The sequence below is a fragment of the Anolis carolinensis genome, chromosome 2 (assembly GCF_035594765.1).
Source record: "Anolis carolinensis isolate JA03-04 chromosome 2, rAnoCar3.1.pri, whole genome shotgun sequence".
NCBI classification, from domain to species: domain Eukaryota; kingdom Metazoa; phylum Chordata; class Lepidosauria; order Squamata; family Dactyloidae; genus Anolis; species Anolis carolinensis.
Window position 1 is genome coordinate 285,055,166 of NC_085842.1, and position 26,187 is coordinate 285,081,352.

At 39.9% G+C, this 26,187-nt stretch overlaps 1 protein-coding gene across 3 annotated transcripts in view; it reads right to left on the reverse strand.

Moving 5' to 3' along the window:
• The window catches only part of atg10 (autophagy related 10), a 131,862-nt gene that overhangs the window by 84,001 nt on the left and 21,674 nt on the right, over window positions 1–26,187 (reverse strand). For 2 of the 3 annotated variants that reach the window (XM_008102999.3, XM_062972277.1), the window contains exon 3: window positions 24,614–24,724. The exons of the other annotated variant lie outside the window; for it this stretch is intronic. In XM_008102999.3, the coding sequence (XP_008101206.2) occupies window positions 24,614–24,724 (111 nt within the window). The remainder of the gene's footprint in view (window positions 1–24,613; window positions 24,725–26,187) is intronic. 3 annotated transcript variants of the gene reach the window in all.

The following is a 26,187-nucleotide window of genomic DNA, read 5'->3' on the forward strand; positions in this document are numbered from 1 at the left end:
AATGATAATTCGGCCCCTCAACAGTCTGAAAGATTGTGGACCGGCCCTCTGCTTAAAAAGTTTGGGGACCCCTGGTTTAGACAGTCGGGGTATGGGGTTTGATTCAGAATGAACAATGCATCTCAAACAAGGAGTCCATACTTGTCTACTACTGAAGAAATATACATTTCAACAGTATTTGTGTCTTCTACATTTCTCTGCCTACCCTTATTGTCCCTTTCACGAGCAACACACCAGCTGTTCCAGAAAATGCCTATTATGAGATATATATATATATATATATATATATATATATATATATATATATATATATATATAAAAGGAAAAAGTAAATGACAGAATAAAAAGTATGCAGAGGAACTTCTTAGCACTGAGTACCCAATGTTCAAACCACTACACCAAGCTTTTACTCTTTGAAACTGTAGCTCAAAAGTAACATTAAAAAGCTACCCTTTCTAATTGTGGTGGGCAAAGAAAGTAAATACAATTATAGTCTCCATTAACAGAACTATAATTTCCAAGTTAAATGTAGTAATAGTCCCCTCATATGCTGCACTACTCAGATTTCATCTACAGTGCTGTGTTCAGTTCTCTGATCATCTTATTTTAAGAAAGATATGGACAAGTTGGAGGGGGATCAGACAAAGGCAGGAAAGATGACATGATCCGTTTGGTGAAAGGAAGACTAAGGAATGACATGATTGCACCCTATAAATACCTCAAGCCCTGTGACAAAGAAGAAGGTGAAAGGAGAAAACAGATTTCTGTAACACAGGGAAAATCCACTTCCATTCTTGAGTCCATTTGCAGTCTTCATATCCTGCCCTAGCCTTAAACTTAAACTTCCAAGCTAATGCAATAAAATACCAAATAATACCACTAAGTACAAATTGACTCCTATGCCACTGGAGAAGCTTCTAACATTTGGGAGGATGCTAAATGGGACATTTCTGAAGAACCCTAAAACTGATGCCAAGTGTCACTGATGAAATCCATGTCAGAATTGACAAATCAAATGTTTTGCCCAGAGTGAGAACAGGGTAGTTCTGCATTAAGCAGAGAAGAAAGGAAGAAAAAGACAGGTAGGAGACGTTCAAAATGTACTTGGAAACCCACTTTGTAAAACTTTTGATTATATGTTAATGATAAATGTTGTCAATGCTCATAGAAAAAGTATGCTTTAATAAATTATCTTCAGTCCAAAGCAAAATTTAAACCAAGGTTCTAGTAGATCTGATTATTAGTTTCAAGCTGCCCTTTAATTGGAAATATTAATATAAGAAGAGTCCTGATTGATAAAACCAAGCCTAATCAAATGTCCTGTTTCTACCAGGCAGTTAGCTGACACATAAGAGATTGTTTCCACAGAAGGATTTCTTAAGAAAATACTGCCCAGTCGCACAAGAACACACAAGCAAACAGTTTGCTTAGAATAATGAATGCAGCATGTTTGAAGGCACCAGATGGAAGGAGAACATTACTGCAATTCTTGCATCCCATTGTGCAACAGCCAAGAGAGCTGTTAAAGCTTTCTGGCTATTTCTAAGCAATTTAGTGCACCTTCTTTTGGAGCTTACATTCCCCTGTCAGTTTATCTGATAGATGTGGCTGTCTGGCAAAGAAATTTCATTGGCAAATTGTAATAGAATCAAAATAAATACAGTTAACTACACATTTCAAAGTATCACTAAATAGCTATAAAGTTTGTGTATGAAAATATTACGTTCTCTGAGGCAAGACGTTTTTGCAGAAATATGTTTCCCTTTGAGACTAAAACCATCACTTTCCTCATTTTGTATCCTGACAGCATCTCCCTGTCTCAGTAAAGATATCTGTGTCTTCCTTTTCTTTTCTCATATATAAATACTAAAATGGTACTATGTCATTTGCCAGGAAATAAAAGCAAGAAACTCAGATACGTGTTTTTTTTTTCTTTTCTTCCTTGACTGCCACCTGAGGTTTTCATAGGGATATTCAAGTGGATATTATTTGAATGTTGCAGCATGAGAGCTTTCATGCAGACAGAAACCTGAGTCATCTACCCACCCACTGCACCTGAGAGCCTGAGGGAGAAAAGGACAAAGGCTGTAAAAGAAAGCCATAAAATTTTGGTTTTTCATGGTGGCCATAAAAACTCTTGCCTTGGGATCTGTTTGCCTTCATTTCTATTGTGTTATCCTTCAATTCCCCAGTTGGCCTTACTCATGCTAAGCCAAAAGAATATGTAGATAAGAGCCATTCTAAGGAATAGGGAGAGTAGTAGTACTGATGCAGTCCTTCCCAAATCATAAAGGGTGACCCAGAAAGCTTTCCAAATAAAGTAACCATGTGACCACTCAGTTTCTGTTCAGACATGATACCTTCTGCAGGAAGAAATGACAGATGGCACCAAATTATGAGGGATAGCTAATACCCTAGAGGATAGGATCAGAATTCAAAATGACCTTGACATAGTAAAGACCTAACAAAATGAATTTCAACATGGAGAAATATACAGAACTCTGCACTTAGGCAATAAAAATGAAATTCACATATACAGGATGGGGGCACCTGCCTTGAAAACAGTACATATGAAAGGGATATAGGAGTCTTAGTAGACCACAAGCTGAACAGGAGTCACCAACTAAAATGCCAATGGGATTCTAGGCTGCATCAATAGTATAGTGTCTAGATCAAGGGAAGTAATTTAGTCTGCTGTGGTCAAACTTCACCTGGAATACTGTATCCAGTTCTGGGCCGCACAATTCAAGGATATTGACAAGCTGGAATATGTCCAGAGAAGAACAACCAAAATGATCAAAGGTTTGAAAACCAAGCCCTATGAGAAATGGCTGAAGGAGCTTGATATGTTTAGCTTGGAGAAAAGAAGATATAGATATAGTTTACATTTCTGAAAGGATGCCACATAGAGGGAGCAAGCTTGATTTCTGCTGCTCTGGAGACTAGGACACAGAGCAATGGATTCAAATTGCAGGGAAAAATATTCCACCTAAATGTTAGAAAGAACTTCCTGACAATAAAAGATGTTTGACATTGGAAAACGCTTCCCTGGAGAATGGTGTAGTTCTCTGGAGGTTTTTAAGCAGAAGCTGGATAGCCATTTGTTGGAGTGCTTTAATTGTATTTTCCTGCATGGCAAGGGATTGAACTAGATGATCCTTATGATCTCTTCCAACTCTATGATTCTATGAAATACAACTTCAATAGTGATTTAATAATATAAATATTATAGAATTTAAATGGGCAATATCCTTGTTAAGGAATGATTTTTTTTTCCTTTTAACAGATAAGGCAAGGACCTTTGTTGAACAATAAGCTACATTGTTGTTGAACAATAAGCTATACTAAATCCAATGCTCCTTGATCCAAGTCTAGCATTCTGTTACACTGCACTATTATTTGTGACTTTATTTAAAATTGCAACTTCAATATGCTGGTCCTTTTCTTAATTATGCTATTCAAGTACTTGTGTGTTTTTCTGCCCAAGTGCATAGCAGTCATATAAAACAGAGAATAAGCAAGTCCTCGCTAGATCTCCATTCCAAGGAAGGGAGAAGGCCATACAGGCAAGCTCTGACCCCCTGACTCTATCCTGTGTTTTGACATTTAAGTGAAAAAGGGAGCTTCCTCCTTGATTTATAGCTGTTAATTACATTCCTTGTTTAAAGTAACAGATTCCTAGATGTAAACAAACACTAGGTTCCCGTGATAGTCTGAAAACGCTGATATATGACAAGCTGGGAGGATGTGCTTTGAACTAAGGATATGTGATTTGAACCAAGGTGTTAATATATCTCAGATTGTTTACATAAGGAAAACAACCCATGAGAGTGTATGACATGGGCTCTAAGCCAATCCCTTTTTCTCATTTGGACCTTACAAAATGTGCACCTTATTTCTGCAGATATAAACTTTGCCTTTTTCCTATTCCTTGATTATCTTGCTTTTGCTAATTTGGACCAATCTGCTCAGCAGCAAACCTCACTTTTGGGATAGTTTTTTTCTTTCTTTCGTGGACTGCAGTCCTCTTCATCAGATGAAAAACATCATTGTTTATAAGGCCAAAAATACCCTCTTTGTTGGTTTTGATACAGCAGACTAATATGGCTTTCCTATGAAATCAACTTGAAAGTCATCAATAATTAGTATAACCAAAGCTTATTACAATTAATATGACATGCATTATATGACAGAAATCTATTTGTGGAAGCTAATAATGGCTATAAATAGATGTTTCACTTAAGTATCATATCCCAGTAGAAATCTCTTCAATTTTAAAGTGACAATTTTATCATTTGTATAAGTATATAAACTGATTTCTCACATACAGACTAACACAGTACTTTGCAATTGGTCCCTTAATTGCAGAATAATATTGGCCTTCGGCACAATGTATCATAAAGTCAAGAAATGAACAAGCTTATTAAGGAGTCCACCTGACAGACACAAAAGGAAGGCAAATATGGGAACGGGGTGGCAGATGAGAATTCATTATTTGCCGGCTGAGTGGCAGTTTGGTTGTCCCTGGAGACACATGTTGCTCACACTAATGAACAGGAGCAGTTTTTAGAACTTTACACTGAAAAGTGATATGACATTGGTTATCCTGTAGTTTTCTCAGATAGTAAGGATCAGCTTAGACATATCACAGGTTTTAGGTTTTGTATATCCGTAAGATCTCTATCAAAAGACACTACACACTACTGAGCAAACTACATTCTGTTATAAGTAGAGCAAAAGTATCTAGGGCACTGAAGAGACTATTCCAATGGAATACCAGATGTATTATGTGTTATTACACAAAAGCATTATATTACATATAATGTACATCATATAATAATTCATAAATAACTACATGTAAAATTGAATATTACATATAATAATCATATTAATATAGTAGAGCACATGCTATATTATGTATATTTGTATGCAACTATTAATAATATATATAATCATTTTAATTTTTTCAGTTGCATTAAATGTAGGAAATCCCTAGTGCAAATAAGCCACTAAAAGGGAGAGTTAACTTGGGTTATACAATGTAAATAACGAAGTTAGCATTATATCATTAATCATATATTTATGACATTTGACACTATTATGTCAATTCACTTTAATGTATTTGAAGAGCATTCCCCTGATACCTTCCAGATCTCAACAAAACGAACATTATTAACACTTTAGAGATTGTTATCAAATATTCTGCATGTTCTGCTGAATTCTAAAGTGTTATCTAACGCTGGAGGTAATTGGAATACTGTTACAAAAACTTCAATGACATGGAAGAAAAATCTTAAGATTTGAAGAAAGAAATAATGTACAGTTGTAACAAAATGATGAAAGAACACTTACGTACAAATGGCCTATGATCTAGAGATGAAGCAGTCTATTTAAATCCAGTTATAACAATAGCTGTTTTACATATTTTGTTGAGTTCTTATCCTGAGATTATTCAACACAAACACATTTCAAATGCTATGCAACCTAACTTAAGAGAGTAGTCACTGTATTATGAAGATGTAAAGCAACGCAATTATTTCAGCGTAAGTAGCTTTAAAAAGTGAACAAATTTGCCTTGGACTTCTACTTTTAATCAAAGTAAAAGTTATAGGAATTCCCTTGTATGGGAGGCTGGACTAGTCTCTTTATTTTCCTCCTGCTGGCAAGCAAAAAAACCTTTCATTCAAACTAGCACTTAATACTCAATTCGTTGCAGGAAGCCTTTTCACAGATATATGCACAACATTTTAATGTCATTATATTTTTAAATGATTTCATCCTTTTAAAATTTAATGGTATTTTAATATTGACATATATTTAATTGTGTTTAAACCTTTTTTTACTATCAGATTTTTAGTATATCTTGTTCTAGAATTTTGTGAGCTGCCTTAAGTCTCATGCTAGGAGAAAAGCAGCAAAATAAACAAACCAATAAATAAATTAGTACAAATTGCTATCTCTTATATAAACCAGGATAGGCTGCCCCAATTTGAAGATAGAGTCACATGTTTTTTAAAGTTCATTATCCAACTATGCTTCTTGCCTCTAAAAACAACCAGATACTGCAAAGATTGGCAACTTGTGTCCTACCAGGTACAGTTGGACTACAACTCCCATAATCTCTCACCATCGGCTCAATAGCACCCGGCAGCAGACCAGAAAACTGTTCTTCACTGGGATAGATCATAATGTTGACATTCTCCTATGTAACATAAATCATATTTTCTGATTTCAAGAATATGACAGAAATGCTTACTCTACAAATATACCTATAAAAACTAAAAAACTTCCTTTTCACATAAATCTAACTAGAAGTATTTCTAATTAGCAGTATTTCCTGCAAACTCTTATATAAGGCTGTTTATTTATTTGTTTTTTAATTGAAAACAAGCGGAGGAAGGATAGAGACCTGACACAAAATAAGAAGATTAGAATGATGATTTTGTGATCTTTACTGGGGCTGTTTTTTTTATGAAGGTCACTGACAAACACCAATGACAAAGCACCCATTGAGTTCACTGTTCATTTTTCACACAGTAAGCAGTTTCGATGCCATTAGAAAACACACTGAACACTCGGTAAATTCCAGCTGCTATATTTCTCTCAGTGCAAAAAAACACGATTCCAAGCCCAAGAGATTACAAATACCTTAGCATTAGCAGGAAATCACTGGGCTTTCAACATACAGGTACTGTGGAAATTCTTCTCACTTATGCTCTTGAGTGATACACAGAATGAAATGTATTTACAAAGCTGATCAAGGGAAGTTTGCTGTTGGGATTATGCCTTGTGTCTGTCTACCATCCCTGTAACTCAGACTGAATGGACACAGTTTAATTTGCTTGGCGCACTTCCTTTTGTAAATAGTAATTGACAGCTTGACATACAATAATGATAGTTTTTTATTTTAAAAAAGCAGAAACACACTACATAAGGGTCTCAACTGAAGCATAATGATTGCTGGAGATTGTTTAATGTTTCTCCAGTTCTCTGTAAACTCTGTAATTGCCGTATTTATTAGAGTCCAATGTGCCATTGAATCTACTGCATGCCTCAATTTTCATGGAATTAAAAAAAGTATTAACTGCCAAATGTAATGTGCAGTGGCAAAAAGTGTGCTCTTTGTAATTTGGTCAAAAAAAGGTGCACATTACTGTTGCTGCCTGCTTAGAATTCATTCATTCTAAACAAAAGCTTCCAGTGATGGAAAAGAAAACCTTGGATTCATCTATGCTGTAGAATGAATCCACTTTAATTGCTTTGGTTCAATGCTATGGAATCCTGGGGGCTGTAGTTCGACAAGGTTTTGAGCCTTGTCTGCCAAAGAATGTTGGTGCCTCACCAAACTATAAATCCCACGATTGCATAGCATTAAGCCCTGGCCATTTAATTAGAGATGACTTCCCTCAAAGAGGAGCTTCAGGTGCAACTCCTGAAGCATCTTCCCCTTTTGCTTTGGCTCAGCACTAGGATTACTGTATGACGCAAATCTAATGTGCACTCCAATTTTTGCAAGGTCATTTAGCCAAAAAAATGTGGTCATTAGATTCAAGCAAATATGGTAGTTAGTAAACCTAATAACAGTTAATAAAACTTATTTCAGAAAAAAGAAGAGATAAGTCTATTTGTGACCCATGTCAGTTTTGCATGTGTTTAATCATGAGCCTATTCCACATTGTGTGTTTAATATAATTCTAATGTAAATGTTCATATTTCCCCATAAAACATTATCAAATAAAACATGCATGCTTGTATACAATTTGCCCTAAAATATGTCCTTTCAAACTATATCCCCCACCCTCAAGTGATCAATTTTTGTACACCTTTTGAGCCAATAAATGTTTATAACAAGAACTGGACTCAAAACTTTGGACAATTGTAGAGTGAGAAGAATAGTTGCTTTGTTACCAAGATGAATTTCAAAAGTGCATTATTAGGCGGGTTCACTTAAAAATCCTCACATTCCATTTTTTTCCTGGAATATTTCTATATATTGTCGTGAGGTATGACTCTATGACTCCATTATACAATAAAGTATGTGTACCTTCAAGTTGCCTGTCAACTTGTGTCGATTCCATAAATTTCATAGTGTTTTCTTAGACAAGGAATACACAGAGAGGATGGAACACGTTCCCATTCCTTCCTGTAAACTATAGTCTATAGCGCCTGGTAAGAGATTGTACCAAAAACAAACAGATACTTTAATTTTGAGAAAGAGCCATAGCTCAATGGTAAAGGCTGGTGTTTCTATATCTATCCAAGGTATACTAAAAAAAATGTACCTGTCCCCAGTCATTGTTAGTCTCACATACTCAAGCAAGTATACTTTTTCTTTGTAATAACTGCAAGGATGATCTTGGGATTGGATTACTTGAGACAGTCCTGCTGTGGAAAGGAGAAATCAGATATAATTAATGGAATTAATTAGTGTCCCACTAACTACCATATTTCAGCGCCATTATGTAGTCGCCATTACATAATAGTCACACACCCCATTTTTTTGTTCCCAGATCTGGTATTTTTAAATTCCTCGCATAATAATTTACTGGTAGGCAGCTTCCACATTGCCCATTCACTCACTTACCTTCCTGTCCACCCAAAAAACCACTCGCCTACTGCACTCACTCATTCATCAATTCGCCTGCCCAAAGACCCACTCACCCTCCCACCTACTCAGTCAGTTGCCCATGCATTCTTACTCAGATGCTTCAAAAGGTGTTTCTGGGTGAGTGAGTGGATAGATGGGAGTCTAGTGAGTGCGTGGGCAATTGACTAGTTGAGAGGGTAAGTGAATCTTTGGACAGGCAGACAGATGGGTAAGTGGATGCATGGGCGGGTGAGTGAGGCAGAAGGGTGGGTCTTTCAGCGGATGGATGGGCGAGTGACGCACCTTTGCAAAAAAGATGCCACAAGCTGTCAAACTCTTCAGGACAGGGCAGAAGAACACATGGAGGGAATGATAGAGTTCCTCCACAGAACTGCTGGCCATGAATCAGGGGAAATAAAGACGTTACCGAGTGAAGTTCCAGCAGAGTCACTGCTTTTGCTAAGGATCATGGAAAGAGAGCTGCAGTTTTCTATGAATGAGAAGTTGGTGAGTGACTAGAGGAAAATGAAAGACAAGCTAGAGAAACCCTACTCTTACTCTGTGTGCATTTAGAGGTCCCAAAACAGGCAAGTTTGGACAAGTTAATGAGGAAGTGTTTGCATATGATAGGGTTATGTGACAATGTCTGCAGTGTATCCTATGAGATGTTGCAGATGAAAGCAAAGGAGGTAGCCCACAAACTCAACATTCCCCCAACTCAGTTTAAGGCAAGTTGTAGTTGGATTACAAGGTTCATGTAATTACAAACCTGTATGTGAAAGATTTTGACACTATGTCAAAATCTGCCACCTGATTACACTGAGAAGGAGGAAAGCTTCTCAAATTGGCAATGCTGGCCAGACTTATGTATTCTTGGATATGCCCCGTAATAGCACTATTGCATCGAAAGGGTCATCCATTGTCACCATGAGAACAAGTGGTCATGAAATTATGGTGCATCGTAATGCTGGCCATTACAGCTGATGGAAGCAAGTTACCACCTTACATCATTTTCAAGTGAAAGACGATGTCTAAGGGAGTAAAGTTTCCCTGTGGGATTCATGTACAGGAACAGGCAAAGGGTTTGATGGACTTAGAATTAATAGCGGATTGGGTTAAACCTGTGTGGAACAGAAGACCAAATGAACTATGGAAACAAGTTTTAGACAGTTTTCGAAGTCACATTATCAAGGAAGTGAAGCAACTTCTCAGTGACAATAAAACACAAAAGGTAGTGATTCCTGAAGGCTTAACCTATATCTTGCAGCCACTGAATATATCAATGAGCATGCCCTTTAAAGACTACTTGCGCCTGTATAATGAATGGATGATGAGTAGTGATCATTAATTGACACCTGCTAAAAATGTGAAGCACCCAACCTCAGAACTGATGTACACATGGGTCATTAAGAGTTGGGACCTTATCATAAAGGACATTATTGTGAAAAGTTTTTAAAAATCTTGGCATTTTTAATGCATTGGATGGATCAGAAGATGATGCACTGTGGGAGAATGAAAGGGAGGAAAAACATCTGCCATGAGTAGTGCTGAGGACAGCGCATCAGATAATGCCAGCGATGACAAGGTGTGGAGTCTTCCACCAAGGAACATTGAAATGTTTAACTATGTACATTTGTTTTCTAGACACTCCTGTATATGTTCTCAAGTTGTTTTCAACATTGTTTTATTAAAAGTTACTGTTGCAGAGCAAAAAAGGGCTTTGTTCTCACATAATAGTCGCACACCCCTTTTTTCAAAAAAGGGATAAAATGCGACCATTATGTGATGAGAAATGGTAATTAGGTTTCTGCTTAATGAATTTTTTCCCTGAACACTAGAGCCATAAAAGTATTCCATTACAGGAAACTAATTGACCTGGATGCTGTCCTGGCTGCCTTGGAAGTGTTTGCCTCACCCGGACTGCTAATTCCATCAAAGCCATGCTGACCTCTAAATTGGGAAAACGAATCACACAGTTACTATGATAACTCCTCAATCTCCTCCTCATCCTCTTGATCAAGAAAAAAATTAAAGAAATGAACTGATAGGCAATCAGAGTGCCAAAAAAAGGTAAGATAACTGAAATGGCATTGTTAACTATTCAAGCAATGGTGGCAGAAGGTTCACAACAAAACTAACAGCCCAGCTAAACCCAATTTTACAAACTATTCTGCTGTAGTTTTGTGTCTGTTCCAGCTTAGATGATAGTTAAAATAATACCAACAGATGCATCTTTGGCACATCTCCAGTTATGTTGGATGCATTTCAATTTGTACAGCCTCAGGATGCGGACAGAATTCTTCAAGAGGTCAACCACATGTGTACTTGAGTCTTAACTGTCCTTGCTAATAAGAGCTGCCAGAAGAGCTGTCAGAAGAAACTAGATGAGTAGGTCGTCGCAATAATGAATGCCTCCTTGCAGGAAGAGTCTCAGTTAAGGGGACTGAAGTACTTTCTGCTGCTGGGTAAATGGTTCCCAGTGATGTGCCTAGAATGGGCCCAGAAGGAGTGGAGTCCTCGCCGATCCTGGAGGATATTGGTGTTCTTGTTCACAATGTGGACACAAAACCTCTATTGAAAACTTCTCTCCTAACACCACTATATTGGATGTTTTTCACACAGTCCACCACATCTACTTTTAAGCAAGCTATTCATCAGCTATTCCATCAGATTCCTTATGATGTTTATTATCTCTATAAAACCCTGGGAGAGGTCATTCAAAGGTATGGACCACTATGTCACCAGTATCCAGATGATATGCAACACCTTTCAAGCAAACTGAAGCTGGATTTGGCCAAAAAAGATAGGCTCCTAATACCAATCTGTCCCTAATTGGTCTGGAGCCCTGTGCCAAATGCCTTCTTGTATCCCTGAACTGTAGGTATTCCAGAATGAAATCTTGCAATAAAAATGTAATCTGAATTTTTGTCTGGATATGTTACAGAGATTTCTATGGAAGTTGCCACTTGGTTTGTTTTTTTCAACCAAGCAACCCATTTGTTATTACAATGACATTCCAATAACCTGATGTACACATTTAGATAGGTTGAGCTCTTCTGTACTTAGAAAATGTGCCAGCTTCTAGGCTAACTATACTAGAAGGGCTGCAGCAAAGCTTCTGGTGGTAGCACATTTTAGTGAAATTCCTCCAGTTGTGCATGTTCTACGTTGTACCATGTTACTTTTCCTCAGAAATGGTCTGAGGTCATGGTTGAGCATCATGCCCTAATTCTGTCTGATCTCTTTTGTCAAGTTAGAATAAGGAAGGGAATATATCAGCGTTACCAAAAAACTAACATTACTTTCTACTTAGCACCTGTTAAATGAGTAGAATAGAAGTACAGTGTGAATAAAAGGTATGAAGAACTGAAGATGGGCATGGCAACAGGATATTTCTATTGAGCAAATCACTCTCAACCTCAGAGAAAGGCAATGGCAAACATCCTCTGAATAAATCTTGCCAAGAAAACTCCATGATAAGGCTGCATTAGGATTGCCATATGACATTAACAACCTGCAGACACGACTACAATAGTTTTTGTAACCACTACCTAAACCAAGAAGAATAACCAAGGGTAGGGTAAAGGTAAAGATTTCCCCTGACGTTATGTCCAATCGTGACTGACTCTGGGGGTTGGTGCTCATCTCCATTTCTAAGCCGAAGAGCCAGCGTTGTCCATAGACACCTCCAAGGTCATGTGGCTGACATAACTGCATGGAGCGCCGTTACCTTCCCGCCGGAGCGGTACCTATTTGTCTACTCACATTGGCATGTTTTCGAACTGCTAGGTTGGCAGGAGCTGGGGCTAACAGCGGAGATTTGAACCTGGGACCTTTTAGTCCACAAGTTCAACAGCTCAGCGCTTTAACACACTGTGCCACCAGGGGCCTCAACCAAGGGTATACATTCCTAAATGAAATTCAGAGTGTGATTCTGATTCCCAGACATTCTTATATTGCTTCCTTACCTGAGATGCTGACAAAATTAACAGTTAACAATTCCTCATTTTGTTTTAGAATACAATACTTGGATTAAATTTTCTTTTTCTTTTGACCCATTTCACATTTCTGTTGAATGCTGGGTTTCATTAAGCTTGTTTGCATTTTTCCTAAGTAATGTTTATTAGGTTTCAACTTCAGGTTTTTTACCCATTAGCAAATAACTGTGGTTCTGCAAATATTTACATTTTTTGTTCAAGCTATTTACTTCTACACAAAAATGAGAATAGTTTTGATTTTTAATTCCAAACGCACTGGTTTATTTGGAAGGAAATGATTAATAGACAATAAGAACTGGAATATTTTCATTTCTAGTGATGCATGCAGAACACCATTACTGACAACTAATTTGATGGGGAAAATGGCCTTAGTGCCATACTTTTCAAGTGAGCATGAGTACTTCTGATTATCATATTCCACACTGGAAATCCATGGATTTAACCAGACTAGATAAGAAACTGATGTTTCATTTTCAAATGAAGAGGTCACATTCAGCACCCACAACCTGCCAGCTGACTCATCCACCAGATATCTTTGCTTCTTCAAAATGCTTGACTCATTCCATCTGCAATAACCACAAGAAGCAAAGCAAACCACGCAGAACACACACAGAGACAGTTTACAGTAACACTAAATTAATCCACTGAATTTTGGGGAAAATACAATCTCTGGTTTTATCCTACAGATGATAAACTCTTTGGCAAAAGACAACATGTAACATTTTCTTTAAAACTGCGGAACCTCTTACAGACACAGTGGATTCAGTTTGCATTAAACCAATCAGTGGAATTAATTAAAAGCTTTATTGATGGATTAAAATTTCTTCTACAATGCAGATTAAAATCTGGAGTTGAATGTTCTCAGCTAGTGCAATGATGGGGAAACGTATGGCATGAGCAGGGCATATAGCTCCCAACAAAGAAACTCCCCAAGTCAAACTTTTTTAAAAAGTGGCCAATGCTCTAAACAAGGCATGGGCAAACTTAGGCCCTCCAGGTGTTTTGGACTTCAATTCCCACAATTCCTAACAGTCTACCTGCTGTTAGGAATTGTGGGAGTTGAAGTCCAAAATAACTGGAAGGCCCAAGCTTGCCAATGCCTGCTCTAATCCAACCCAAAATGTAGTATTTTGCCTTCTCCACAGGCCCCCACAATTCCTGAAGCCCTATAATCCTCCCCATCCCTGAAAAGTGGCCAAGATGTGGTTAAAACATTTAACTGGATGTGATATGTTATCACTTCTGTTCTGCCCGGAATGCATCCATGCATCTACTAGAAGGTTACTGGAGGAGGGGGATACACACAGTTGCCTTCCTTAATATTACAACTGATTCTTCTTCCTACTGCAGCTCCTCACTCGCTATCTCCAATCTGCTCTAGGGAACTAGGACACATTTGGGAGATGATGTCAATGAATACAGGGGAAGGCAAGGGAAGAGGTAGTGGAAGTTCCATTTGACAGATGGAAATGCTTCACATGATATTTAATGGAGCTTATAGCAAGCTCTATGTATGACTGACCACTTGTGTGAGAGTGTGTCTATGGAATTATAGAAATGTACCAATAGTAGACATCTCCTGTGAAAAAGGCATCATACCTCGGTATCACACTGAGCAAACCAGTGGTGTAAGATTACCTACCTAGCCATTTGCAGAATTATTTTTTAGATTTGTTTCTAGCTCAAAATGGTTAGTAAAACTTGATAACGCATTAAACCATTCATAACATTTTGTGTAATTGTAACATCTTGCACTCGTGAAATATACTGCTTTGAAATTTGATTCATCATTTTGAAACACCCTGTATAACAACTTGGGAACAAACCTTATTTAGCTCAAAGCGCTTACTTGGAGTATCAGTGTATAGGACTAATTGTTAGTTACTTAAGTTAACAATAGGTTTTTTCAAACAGCTTATGATTTTATTATAATTTCATCATCACAAATCAAATATAATTCATGTAGTTATTTGATTTCTGTTGCAAGGTTTATTATAATTCCAATGGTGCTCCAGTGATATACTTTAAAACTTCATATTTTTTCTGTTTTAGCAAGTAGCATTTGCTTTTCAAATTTCCTCTTAATATTTCATCTTGCCTGCCAAAAACTAATGCTTTGTTCTATAACGATTAAACCAAATTCTTATTATTTACAGAATGAGTTTGTAATATGAATATAGTCTTGTTCACTGTTATGCACCCGTAACAGGTTTTGTCCTTGGTTTTTGGCTCCTTTCTTTCAGGGTACACATAAATCCTGTTTCTCTAAAAAGGTATTATTACAGATTCAGTGGATTTTCAGTACTTTTCACAACCTGTTCCCTAATGATGTCCCAAAGAGGTGAACAATTTAGCATCTAAAAATACATTTATCAGTCTAAAAGAGGACATATTCCATGGTTCAAAATGTGAACTATATTCTCTTATGTTAAACCAACTAATAGTTTTTAGTGGCTTACTGGTTTTCCTTTACCGATCCTAGACTATGCCCATGCCTCAGTTAAACAGAACTGATGTGTTCCTGGGTAGTAGCTCTTTAACCAATTTTTTTAACTAAATGTAGAAATAACACAGAATAAACAGGGAGAGATTCCTTACTTTTAAAAAGTGAGTTCAATGTGAATGAGTTCAGCCATTCTTTCATCAAAAACCCCTAATATATGCATGTGACATAAGGCAATTAGGTAGGCCAAGACTTGCTTAAATAAAGGAAAACAGGTTGAACCTTTTAGTCTACTAGAAGACATCTTCCAAAATGACTAGCAATGACTTTTAGTTTCACCCATCTCCATTTTTCTTAGGATTTCCATTTTGATGACCAAACCAATAGAACTGTTTTTTAACATGCTGAGGATAACTGATGGGGCTGAGTTAAACATGTTCCTCTTTTCTTTATTGTTCCGTCCCCCAGGACGATGGTTTGCCTTACTTATTGGTCGTTTGTTTGTTTTCCCTCCTTTGCATTTTGTTTCAGCCTCTGGCTGCAAAAGCCCAGGAAAGGTGGCTTGAAGTCTGCAAGAGCTGGCTGCAGTTTTCTTTGCAATGATTGGTCAAAGAGTACAACATCTTAGGACCGCCCTTTTTACCAGGGTCTAGTCTCCATTTTAGAGTTTCATTCTGGCTATAGTCTTCCAACGTGCTGGAGCTGTGCAAGGCTAACTGGGACAAATCATCCTCAAAACCAGGCCAATCTAAGCCTATCCAAATTAGATAAGTATTGAATTATACTGATCTGGAATAGGAAATCTAGTTAGAGGAGCAGGGTTATTCCATCGCTTCTAGAACTAATCTTTGCTGTAAAGATAGGGAAGGAAAGAGTTTCTCCTTCTAAAATAGACAGCGTGATTAGGGTATAGTGGTTTTATAATCACCTTTGCCTTCTGGAACCAGGGATAATTCTGCAACTAAAACCTATGGAAATTTGTTTCATTTTCTGCAACTTTAAGATCTGTGCCAGGTTTACAACCTTGTATGAATAAACATCCTTTTTTGAAGTTCTCCAGACTCAGTCGTTCAATATTTTAGGACAGCTTATAGGGATTTGCAGTTCGCCCGGATAAAGGACGGCACGTTTCAGCTTTATAGTTTTTTTTTTATTGTCTGGCGGACGGCACAGTTTTGAGGACGATCAGCAGTTTTCCGCTTGAGCTAGCCTGCACGGCCATAGAGACTTTGATTTTGTTGGTCTGTGGCAGTGAAGCTTGCTGCCATTCCTTCAGCCTCTGCAGTATCCTGCTCTTCAGCTGCGGCTGTTTCTGCAATTGCACGGCTGTGCAAAACCCAGCAATCTACCCCGAGCTCCTTCGGTGGCAGGTATCGAGCCGCGGAGCTCCAGCAGCAGTCTTTGGGCTCACACAGAGGTGGTGAGTCCAGAAGCACCAGGCCAGGACCCAGATAAGCCTGGCAACTCCAAAAGAAAGTTCTGGCTGAGTCTTCACAGTGGCTAGGATCTCGGCCGGGACAGTCGCCCGGCGGTGGTGACCTGCCTCATGGTCCGGCGGTGGTGACCTGCCTCATCATCCTGCGGTGGTGACCTGCCTCATTGACCTGCGGCGGTGACCTGTCTCATCATCCTGCGGTGGTGACCTGCCTCATTGACCTGCGGTGGTGACCTGTCTCATCGTCCTGCGGTGGTGACCTCCCTTCACAGCGGGGAGGAGGCGTCTCTTCTCTCCTCCTTTCCAAAGCCAGCCTCGGTGCTCCTTCGGCGGCAGGCCTCGAGCCGCGGAGCACAAGGTGCTTGAAAATTTGGCGAAGTCGCCATTTTGGCAGTTTACGTCACTCGGGCAAGGGAGGTATCAAGTGGCAAGTTGCTGTCAGTTGGCATTTTGCAGCTTGCCTACCAAAGTTTGGCGCCAAAGGTCACAATCTTTGTAAAGTATAGTTACTTAGTGATATATATTGCTATGGTTAAGTGCTGTGAATTGTATTATATACTGAATTTGCTTTTATTGTAAATTTACTTGCAGGTATATTGCATTTGCCTTTGTTGTAAATTTACTTGCTATTAAGAATACATCATGTCTATGCAATTTCAAGATGATGCAGATGGTATACCTCCTTCTGAGGCTGAAAGTAGGAATGAAAGGCCCCAAAGGATAAAGCACCCTTCAGCCAAGATGCTAGCCCATCTAATAGATGAAAAGGAGCTCCTCCATGTGAGGTTAGGTTCGGCATGGGAGCGAATTGTAACATTAATGGACAGAATTGAGAGCTTGGGTATTACAAGGGTGCCATCCATATTACAGACAGACCTTGAAGAGACCTTCGGTATTTGGAGGGGTTTGGTGTCTAAGATAGTCCAGGTCCTCGAGCGCATTAACGCCAAGGATTCAGAGTTAGAAATAGTGAGTGTCTTAGCTGACACTAATGAGAAAGAAAATAAGGTGAGGGCAATTCTAGATGCCTTGGAATTTAGTTCTCCATCTGTTAATCTAAGGTCTGAGCCAAAAGGAAATCAGTCTTCCTTATGCAGCCATGAGACCAATCTTTTAAAATCACCTGCTGTGGCACTTAGTCTTAAGTCCAACCGCTCTAGCCAGGTATCTAAGCTAAGGGAGTGTGCATCATCTAAACATAGCCACTCTAGCAAGTCTTCTGCTGCTGGGAGTGCCATCTCTTCCCTAGCTGCCTTGCACATTAAGGAGGCTGCACGTCTACAGCTAAAGAGCAAGGTAGCGGGGGCGGAGGCTGATGCTAAGGCAGCTGATCTCACCCTTCCCTTTAAAGAAGAAGAGCAACGACTGCAAATAGAACAGGCCCGTAGACAAAGCGAAATGCAAATAGAACAGGCCCGTAGACAAAGCGAAATGCAAATGGAACAGGCCCAAAGGCAAGGTGAAATAGAAATGCTTAGAATAAGGATGGATGCTACTGCCAAAAAGGTAAGGGCTGAGACTTTGGCCAAGGCCCTAATTGAGCCACTCACAGAAGAAAATGTAAGTCAGTTGCCGAAGCAGGACCCTTCTTCCAAGGTGCTTGTGCATCTTAATAGCTTAAACAGCCAGTTTTCGGATGAGGAACAGGAAGACTTCTCTCCTTACCCAGAGCAGGGCCCCAAAGTCACTTTTGAGTTTCCTGCAGAGCAGAGCGTCATAGCGGGGAGCTCACCCTTGCCCGAGCTACCTGTGCCTCCTGCTAAATCCCTAGGTCAGTCAATCAGGGCCTCAAGGCCAAGTGCTAGTTGGCCCTTACAGACAGCTGCACAGGGAGCCACCGATTCGTCAGTGGTCGATGTCATCCCTCCAAGAGGCCAAAGGTTGACGCAAGGTGCACGGTGGGAGTCCACTCCACAACAGCAAACTCCTCAATTGTTCCCTTCGACGCCAGAGTCCCAGCTTGTCTCCATCATCAGAAGCCCCAGAAGAGATCTTAAGGACAAGGGTGTCGAAAAGTTTTCGGACAAGCCTGAGGAATTTCTTCTCTGGAAGGCCACCTTCCAGAGAGCAATCAGAGACTTAAAGTTATTGCCTGAGGAAGAACTGACTCTTCTGGCTGCATGGTTGGGCCCAGCCTCATCCTCACAAGTTAAGAAGATCTACGCAGCCCACGTAGCCGATCCCGACAAAGCCCTGGAAAAGGCCTGGGCCAGGTTGCAGCAGAGGTATGGGGCCAGCACAGAGATTGAAGCATCTCTTATGGACAAGCTCCAAAGGTTCCCAGCTTTGAAACTCAAAGACTTCAAACTCTTGTGGGACCTCAGCGATCTCCTTACGGAATTAGAGTCGGCCAAGGAGAATCCAGAACTGCCCGGTTTGAAGTGCCTCGATCAGCACCTGTCCCAGAGGCAGATCTTGACCAAGCTGCCCTTCACTTTGCAAGAACGCTGGGGACAGGAGGTCTTCAACTACAAGGAGGCCCACTCCCAGGCATACCCTCCATTTTCTCATTTGGTCCAGTTCATCACCAGGGCGGCCAGAGAAAGGAATGATCCGCAGACGGGCCTCCCCACCTTATACCAAGGGACCCAGCCAGAGAAGGCACCTAAAGTGGAGAAAAAACCATCCAGAGAGGCCAAAAGACCGGTTAGTGTTAAGGCTGTTGAAACTCAGCACAGGGCCAACGAATCCAAGTCAGAGGTGAAGGAGGTGCTCTGCCCCATTCACCAAAAGCCTCACAGTTTGGCCAACTGCCGGGAATTTGGCAAGAAGCCTTATAAAGAAAGACAACAGATTGTTCAGAAGCTGGGCATATGTTTTAGGTGCTGTGGAGCTACTCCTCACTTTGCATCCAACTGCAAAGAGGACGTCAAATGCGCAAGGTGTAACAGCCTTAAGCATTGCACCGCGATGCACAACTCTGACGCTGTCTCCCGCGCCAAAGGGGACACGTCTTCCAAAGAAGGGTCATCTACTGAAGCCACCAACATGCAGACCGCGTCACGGATGCAGGAGGATGCTCCATCGGTCGCCTGTACTGAACTATGCTCTGACGTGCACCAGTTCAGAGTCTGCCATCCCATCTGCCTAGCAGATGTATATCCAGCCAGAAGACCTTGGCTTAAAAAGAGACTTTACGTGGCTTTGGATTCACAAAGCGACGCCTCCCTGGCGACTCCAGAGTTTTTCCAACTGTTTGACATAAAAACCCAGACGGTCGACTACACCATGTCCACCTGTGTAGGGAAGAAGAAGTTGCAGGGTCGCATAGCATCCGGCTTTGTTGTCTCCTCTTGTGACCAGAAGAGACTGTTCGAGTTACCAGACCTCATTGAGTGTTCCTCTATTCCCCGGAACAAAAGGCAGATTGTCACCAGAGAAGTCGTGGAAGCCCATCCTCACTTGCGAAAGCTGAAGAACGCCTTACCTGCTTTCCGTCCAGATGTGGACATTGCCCTTCTGCTTGGTGCGGACTGTCCGAACTTGTTCTATGTGAACGACCAAGTTAAGGGACCTCCAGGGGCGCCCATTGCTCAGCTGCTACCACTAGGCTGGACAGTTACAGGCCCAGTGTGCATAAATAGGATGCACCCTCCATCGTCGGTGGGCACTCGTCAAGCGCACGTGCTTCAAGGCAGTCGCCCCACACTAATGCATAGCTGTTTGAGTCATATCTCGGTCTATTGTCAGGGGATAACACCAGAGTATTCTTCCATCTTTGAAGTCTCCGAAAGGGATGAAACTACAGCGCTTTCCAAAGATGAACAGAGGTTTTTAGAGATCATGAACTCTCAAGTTTCCCGGAGTCCCGAGGGAAATTGGATAGCCCCTCTGCCTTTTAAAGCAGAAAAACCCACTTTGCCAAACAACAGGCATGTGGCAGAAAATAGACTCTGGTCACTGAAGAAGAAGATGCAGAAAGACCCCAAGGTGTATGTGGCTAATAGAATCAACAACATTCTATCCAGTTCTACGCCTAGCCAGTGGCACCACGTCGCCACCAGCAACAACCCAGCTGACATCGCTTCCAGAGGAGCTTCAACTCAACGAGTGTTAAGTTCAAGTTGGCTGACAGGCCCCAGATGCTTGACCGAAGTCAATTTTCCATCAGCCTTTTCTCCCACCGAAAATACAGAATTGCCCGAGTCCGTTCCAGAGGTGAAAGTTTGCAAGATGACCACAGAAATCAAGATGGGCCAAAGATCTTGCCTGGAACCACACCGTTTTGAATGTTTTTCGGAGTGGCACAGTCTTCTTAGAGCAGTTGCTAGGCTTATACATCGTTTAGCTTGCAAAGATAGTGAGCCTTTACAGGTCCAGGATATGATAAAGGCTAAGAGCGTCATATTCAAGTCAGTACAGAGATCTGCTTTCAAGCAGGAAATAGCTAGGCTAGAGCAAGGGCTCAACATCCCTAATCAAAGTCTTCTAAATGAGTTAAACCCATTTCTAGACAAGGAGGGTATTTTGAGAGTTGGAGGAAGGTTAGCCAAAGCTAAACTCAAGGCGTGCATAAAAAACCCCATCATCATACCCCCTAATAGTCACACTGCATTGCTGCTCGTTCGGCATCACCATGAAAGGATCCATCATCAGGGTAGAACTCTAACTGAGGCAGCCCTTAGAAATGAAGGTCTGTGGGTAGTTAATGCCAAAAGGTTGGTCAACAGTTGTATTTTCAAATGTGTTAAATGCAGGCGCCTTAGGCGAAACTGTCAAAGTCAGTTGATGGCAGAACTACCTCAGGATAGGACTTTGACAGACCCACCCTTTTCCCATGTGGGAATCGATGTGTTTGGTCCTTGGGAGGTTGTCACTAGGAAAACCAGGGGTGGTGTTGTAAATAACAAGAGGTGGGCAGTTTTGTTTACTTGTTTAGTAATACGAGCTGTCCATATAGAAGTCATAGAAGGGATGGACACTTCATCATTTTTAAACGCATTAAAAAGGTTCATAGCCCTCAGAGGGCCAATTAAGTCAATTCGGTCGGACTGTGGCACCAATTTTGTAGGTGCGACCAAAGAACTCAATTGTGTGTCTAGGTTTGGGAGAGACCCAAAGGTTCAGAACTTTACGAATACTGAACAAATTATGTGGACTTTCAATGTTCCTCACACCTCCCACATGGGTGGTGTTTGGGAGAGGATGATTGGTATTAGTCGCAAAATCCTTAATGCCATGCTTTTGAGTCATAGGTCATTGACGCATGATGTTTTGGTGACACTTATGGCGGAAGTTACCGCAATTATCAACAACCGGCCGCTGGTTCCCCTTACCAGTGACCCTGAGAACTTACAACCACTGACTCCTGCACTTATTTTGACACAAAAGGTGCCAGGATGGAAGGACATCATGTTGCCAGTTCCGGACGGAACTCACCGTGCCCTGTGGAAACAGGTGCAGTCCTTGGCCAACCACTTTTGGAAAAGGTGGAAAGCTGAGTACTTAAGCCAGCTTCAAGCTAGAAGAATCTGGCAAAGCCCACAGGACAACATTGAGGTTAACAACGTTGTGTTGTTAAAGGACAAAGACTTGCCCCGCCATGCATGGCCCATGGGCATTGTATTAAAGACCTTTCCTTGCCCGGATGGTAAGGTCAGGAAAGTTCAATTAAAGACTTGCAACAGAGACAAAGTGTCCATTTTGGACAGACCAATTAGTGACCTCGTGTTGCTTATTGGAGATGTTTAAAGTTCTAGTGTTTGTATTGTCATATGTGCAAAGGTGTTTGTATGTTTTTGAGTGGTAAATTCCCACATCCTGGGAATTTAAGCGGGGAGTGTTCCGTCCCCCAGGACGATGGTTTGCCTTACTTATTGGTCGTTTGTTTGTTTTCCCTCCTTTGCATTTTGTTTCAGCCTCTGGCTGCAAAAGCCCAGGAAAGGTGGCTTGAAGTCTGCAAGAGCTGGCTGCAGTTTTCTTTGCAATGATTGGTCAAAGAGTACAACATCTTAGGACCGCCCTTTTTACCAGGGTCTAGTCTCCATTTTAGAGTTTCATTCTGGCTATAGTCTTCCAACGTGCTGGAGCTGTGCAAGGCTAACTGGGACAAATCATCCTCAAAACCAGGCCAATCTAAGCCTATCCAAATTAGATAAGTATTGAATTATACTGATCTGGAATAGGAAATCTAGTTAGAGGAGCAGGGTTATTCCATCGCTTCTAGAACTAATCTTTGCTGTAAAGATAGGGAAGGAAAGAGTTTCTCCTTCTAAAATAGACAGCGTGATTAGGGTATAGTGGTTTTATAATCACCTTTGCCTTCTGGAACCAGGGATAATTCTGCAACTAAAACCTATGGAAATTTGTTTCATTTTCTGCAACTTTAAGATCTGTGCCAGGTTTACAACCTTGTATGAATAAACATCCTTTTTTGAAGTTCTCCAGACTCAGTCGTTCAATATTTTAGGACAGCTTATAGGGATTTGCAGTTCGCCCGGATAAAGGACGGCACGTTTCAGCTTTATAGTTTTTTTTTTTATTGTCTGGCGGACGGCACATTTATGCTTTGCTCAATGGTCCTCAAACTTTTTAAGCAGAAGGCCAACAATCCTTCAGACTGTTGAGGGGCCAAATTATCATTTGAAAAAATAATCGAACAAATTCCTATGCACACTGCACATGTCTTATTTATAGTGCAAAAACAACAACAACAACAACAACAACAACAACGAAAGAACAATACAATATTTGAAAATAAGAACAATTTTAGCCTAAGTCTAAAACTGAGGGTGGGGGGCAGGTAAATGACCTTGGAAGACCGCATCTGGCCCACAGGCCTTAATTTGGGGACCCTGACTTTGCTGTTCATACATATTCATTAAGAGATTCTGGATTCATTATGCTTGTTGCTGGTAGATACACACAGCTACAGCAGGATCCCATACTTTCCACAACTCAAGCTTTATTGCAATTTAAGATCTGAAGTCTGTGTTTGTCTTCCTTTGTCACTTTCCCAATGTCAAGCTGCTGAAAAAGCTTCCAGCTAGACAGAGGGCAAGGGCTTAGGCAAGGGTTTTGTAAAAACGAGCTTCTTTATCTTAATTGAGGTATGCCTGTATTTGTTTTTCACCACACAGTTTGGACTAAATTAAGTAAGTAATATTGGGTGAGTGTAACTTGTCTGCTTCTAACCTGCGTTTCCTAGTATCTGGGTTTTATCATTTCACTAAAAGATGAATGATGAGATCTAGACAATACTGTCTGTGTTATTCTCAGTTTTCTTTTGATTTCAAGGCAAATGTCTTAGTTGTGCTCTGCTGCCAGAGCGCAGCTATTGCATTTGCTTTGGATTCAAAGTTAAACCAAGCCCCAGCCCTGATAGGTATTAAAGCACTTTCAAATCTGGAAAGACTGTGCCTCCTCAAGATCTTTTTCCTGAGAACCATATAGATCTTTATGTTCCATTTTCTGGCAGAAAAAGATCTTTTCATTCAGACAACTTTTGGCAATTGTCTGCCGGCTAAGGAATAGACCTCTAATGGATTGATATAACTGTATTTTGAAATTGTTTTTTAACGCAATTGTATTTTAATATTATTTTTTTATTTATATAGTTTTTCCCCTGTTTTTACTTCTACCTAATTAATCTTCTCATGAACTCCTAGAATCTCTAATTTTGAGAGATATGCAGGAAAGAAGTCAAATTAAAAAAACAGAAATATATTACATGGGCAAGTTGCAGTATCATCATTGGCCATATTCAGTTGTAAGGTCAAGCACACCAAACAAGGTAGAATGCACACACATTTCAAAATCAGTTCTAGTCCTGGCTCTGGATACAATATTCCCTTTCATTTTTAAACAAAACATCTTGAAGGTGATATATATATATATATATATATATATATATATATATATATACACACACACACACACACACACACATATACATACATACACACACACACACTGTATATACTGTATATACTGTGTGTGTGTATATATATATATATATATATATATATATATATATATATATATATATATATTGTTGTGGAGCTAGGCTTCATTCTCAATGTGTATATACTCCAAAGATAATACAGTGCGTCAACAACTCAGTTGTTGAACTCAGACATAACCCAGCAATAGCAAAATATAAGAATGCTTTAACTTATTGCATTTTGTTTAATATTGCAGGTTGCGCTTACCTCAACATGTGCAAATGTTACTTCATCGTTTACTATTTCCCCTCTGTTTGAAGAAACGCTTTCACCTTTCAGCTGAAAGTGTGTTTTAGTCAAGTAGCCATCAGTAGAGTCCTGTGTTTGGAAAAACACATTTTCACTGAGAAGTTTTTAGATATGCTGTTGTTGAATAAATTAAAGGGTTCCAGCAGTAAGTCCAACAGAGTAGTTTCATGTACAAGTAGTCTGGTACACATTTTAGTTAAAACTTGGCTATTCACCCAAACTTTAGGGACCCAGCAATCACCACTTTGTTTTGGTCTATCTGATTTAAAGTTTTGTCTTATCTATTTGTGCCTTGACCTTTGTTTGAATATGTCGACTAAGTTGAACTGTTTCAACTTATTTCAGTCGCTTTAAACCCAAATTGTTATAAGTGTTTTAAAATAGTTCTAAAACTATTTTTATTCACAGGATCCCACTCTGACATTTTTGATAGGACAGAAATATTTTAATACAGTAGAGTCTCACTTATCCAAGACTCGCTTATCTAAGGTTCTGGATTATCCAAGGCATTTTTGTAGTCAATGTTTTCATTATATCATATTTTGGTGCTAAATTCGTAAAGACAGTAATTACAACATAACATTACTGCATATTGAACTACTTTTTCTGTCAAATTTGTTATATAAAATGATGTTTTGGTGCTTAATTTGTAAAATCATAACCTAATTTGATGTTTAATAAGCTTTTCCTTAATCCCTCATTATCCAAGATATTTGCTTATCCAAGGTTCTGCTGGCCCGTTTAGCTTGGATAAGTGAGACTCTACTGTATATAAAATAATCAATTATTTAACCGTAGCTCCTTTCCCAGAACAGAATAGATATCTCCATTATATACTCTGCAGCTCACCTCTTTGTTCCCCTGAAATGCAGTAGTTATGCTATATATACCCATGTACAAATTATTCTAATACTACCTAGAAATTGGATTGTTGTGAGTTTTCCAGGCTGTATGGCCATGTTCCAGAAGCATTCTTTCCTGATGTTTCGCCCACATCTATGGCAGGTATCCTCAGAGGTTGTGAGGTCTGTTGGAAACTAGTCAAGTGAGGTTTATGTATCTTTGGAATGTCCAGGGTGGGAAAAAGAACTCTTCTCTGTTGGAAGCAAGTGTTAATGTTGCAAGTGATCACCTTAATTAGCACTGAATGGCCTTCCAGCTTCAAAGCGTGGCTGCTTCCTGCCTGGGGGAATCCATTGTTGGGAGGTGTTTGCTGGCCTTGATTGTTTCCTGTCTGGAATTCTCCTGTTTTCCGAGTGTTACTATCCTGATTTTAGAGTTTTTTTTATACTGGTACCCAGATTTTGTTCATTTTCATGGTTTCCTCCTTTCATGCATATGGTCAATTTCAACAGAAACAACCCAGTTAGGGATTCTGAAGCCAGCTGTCATTTCCCTTGCCAGTTGTAGGCAGATACATATAGCTATAGTAGGATCAGCTGTAGCAGAATCCCATTTTTTCACAGCTCCAACTTTATGGCATTACTGCAGACATATTGCTGCAATCTGAAAGTCTGTTTCTTGATCATCCT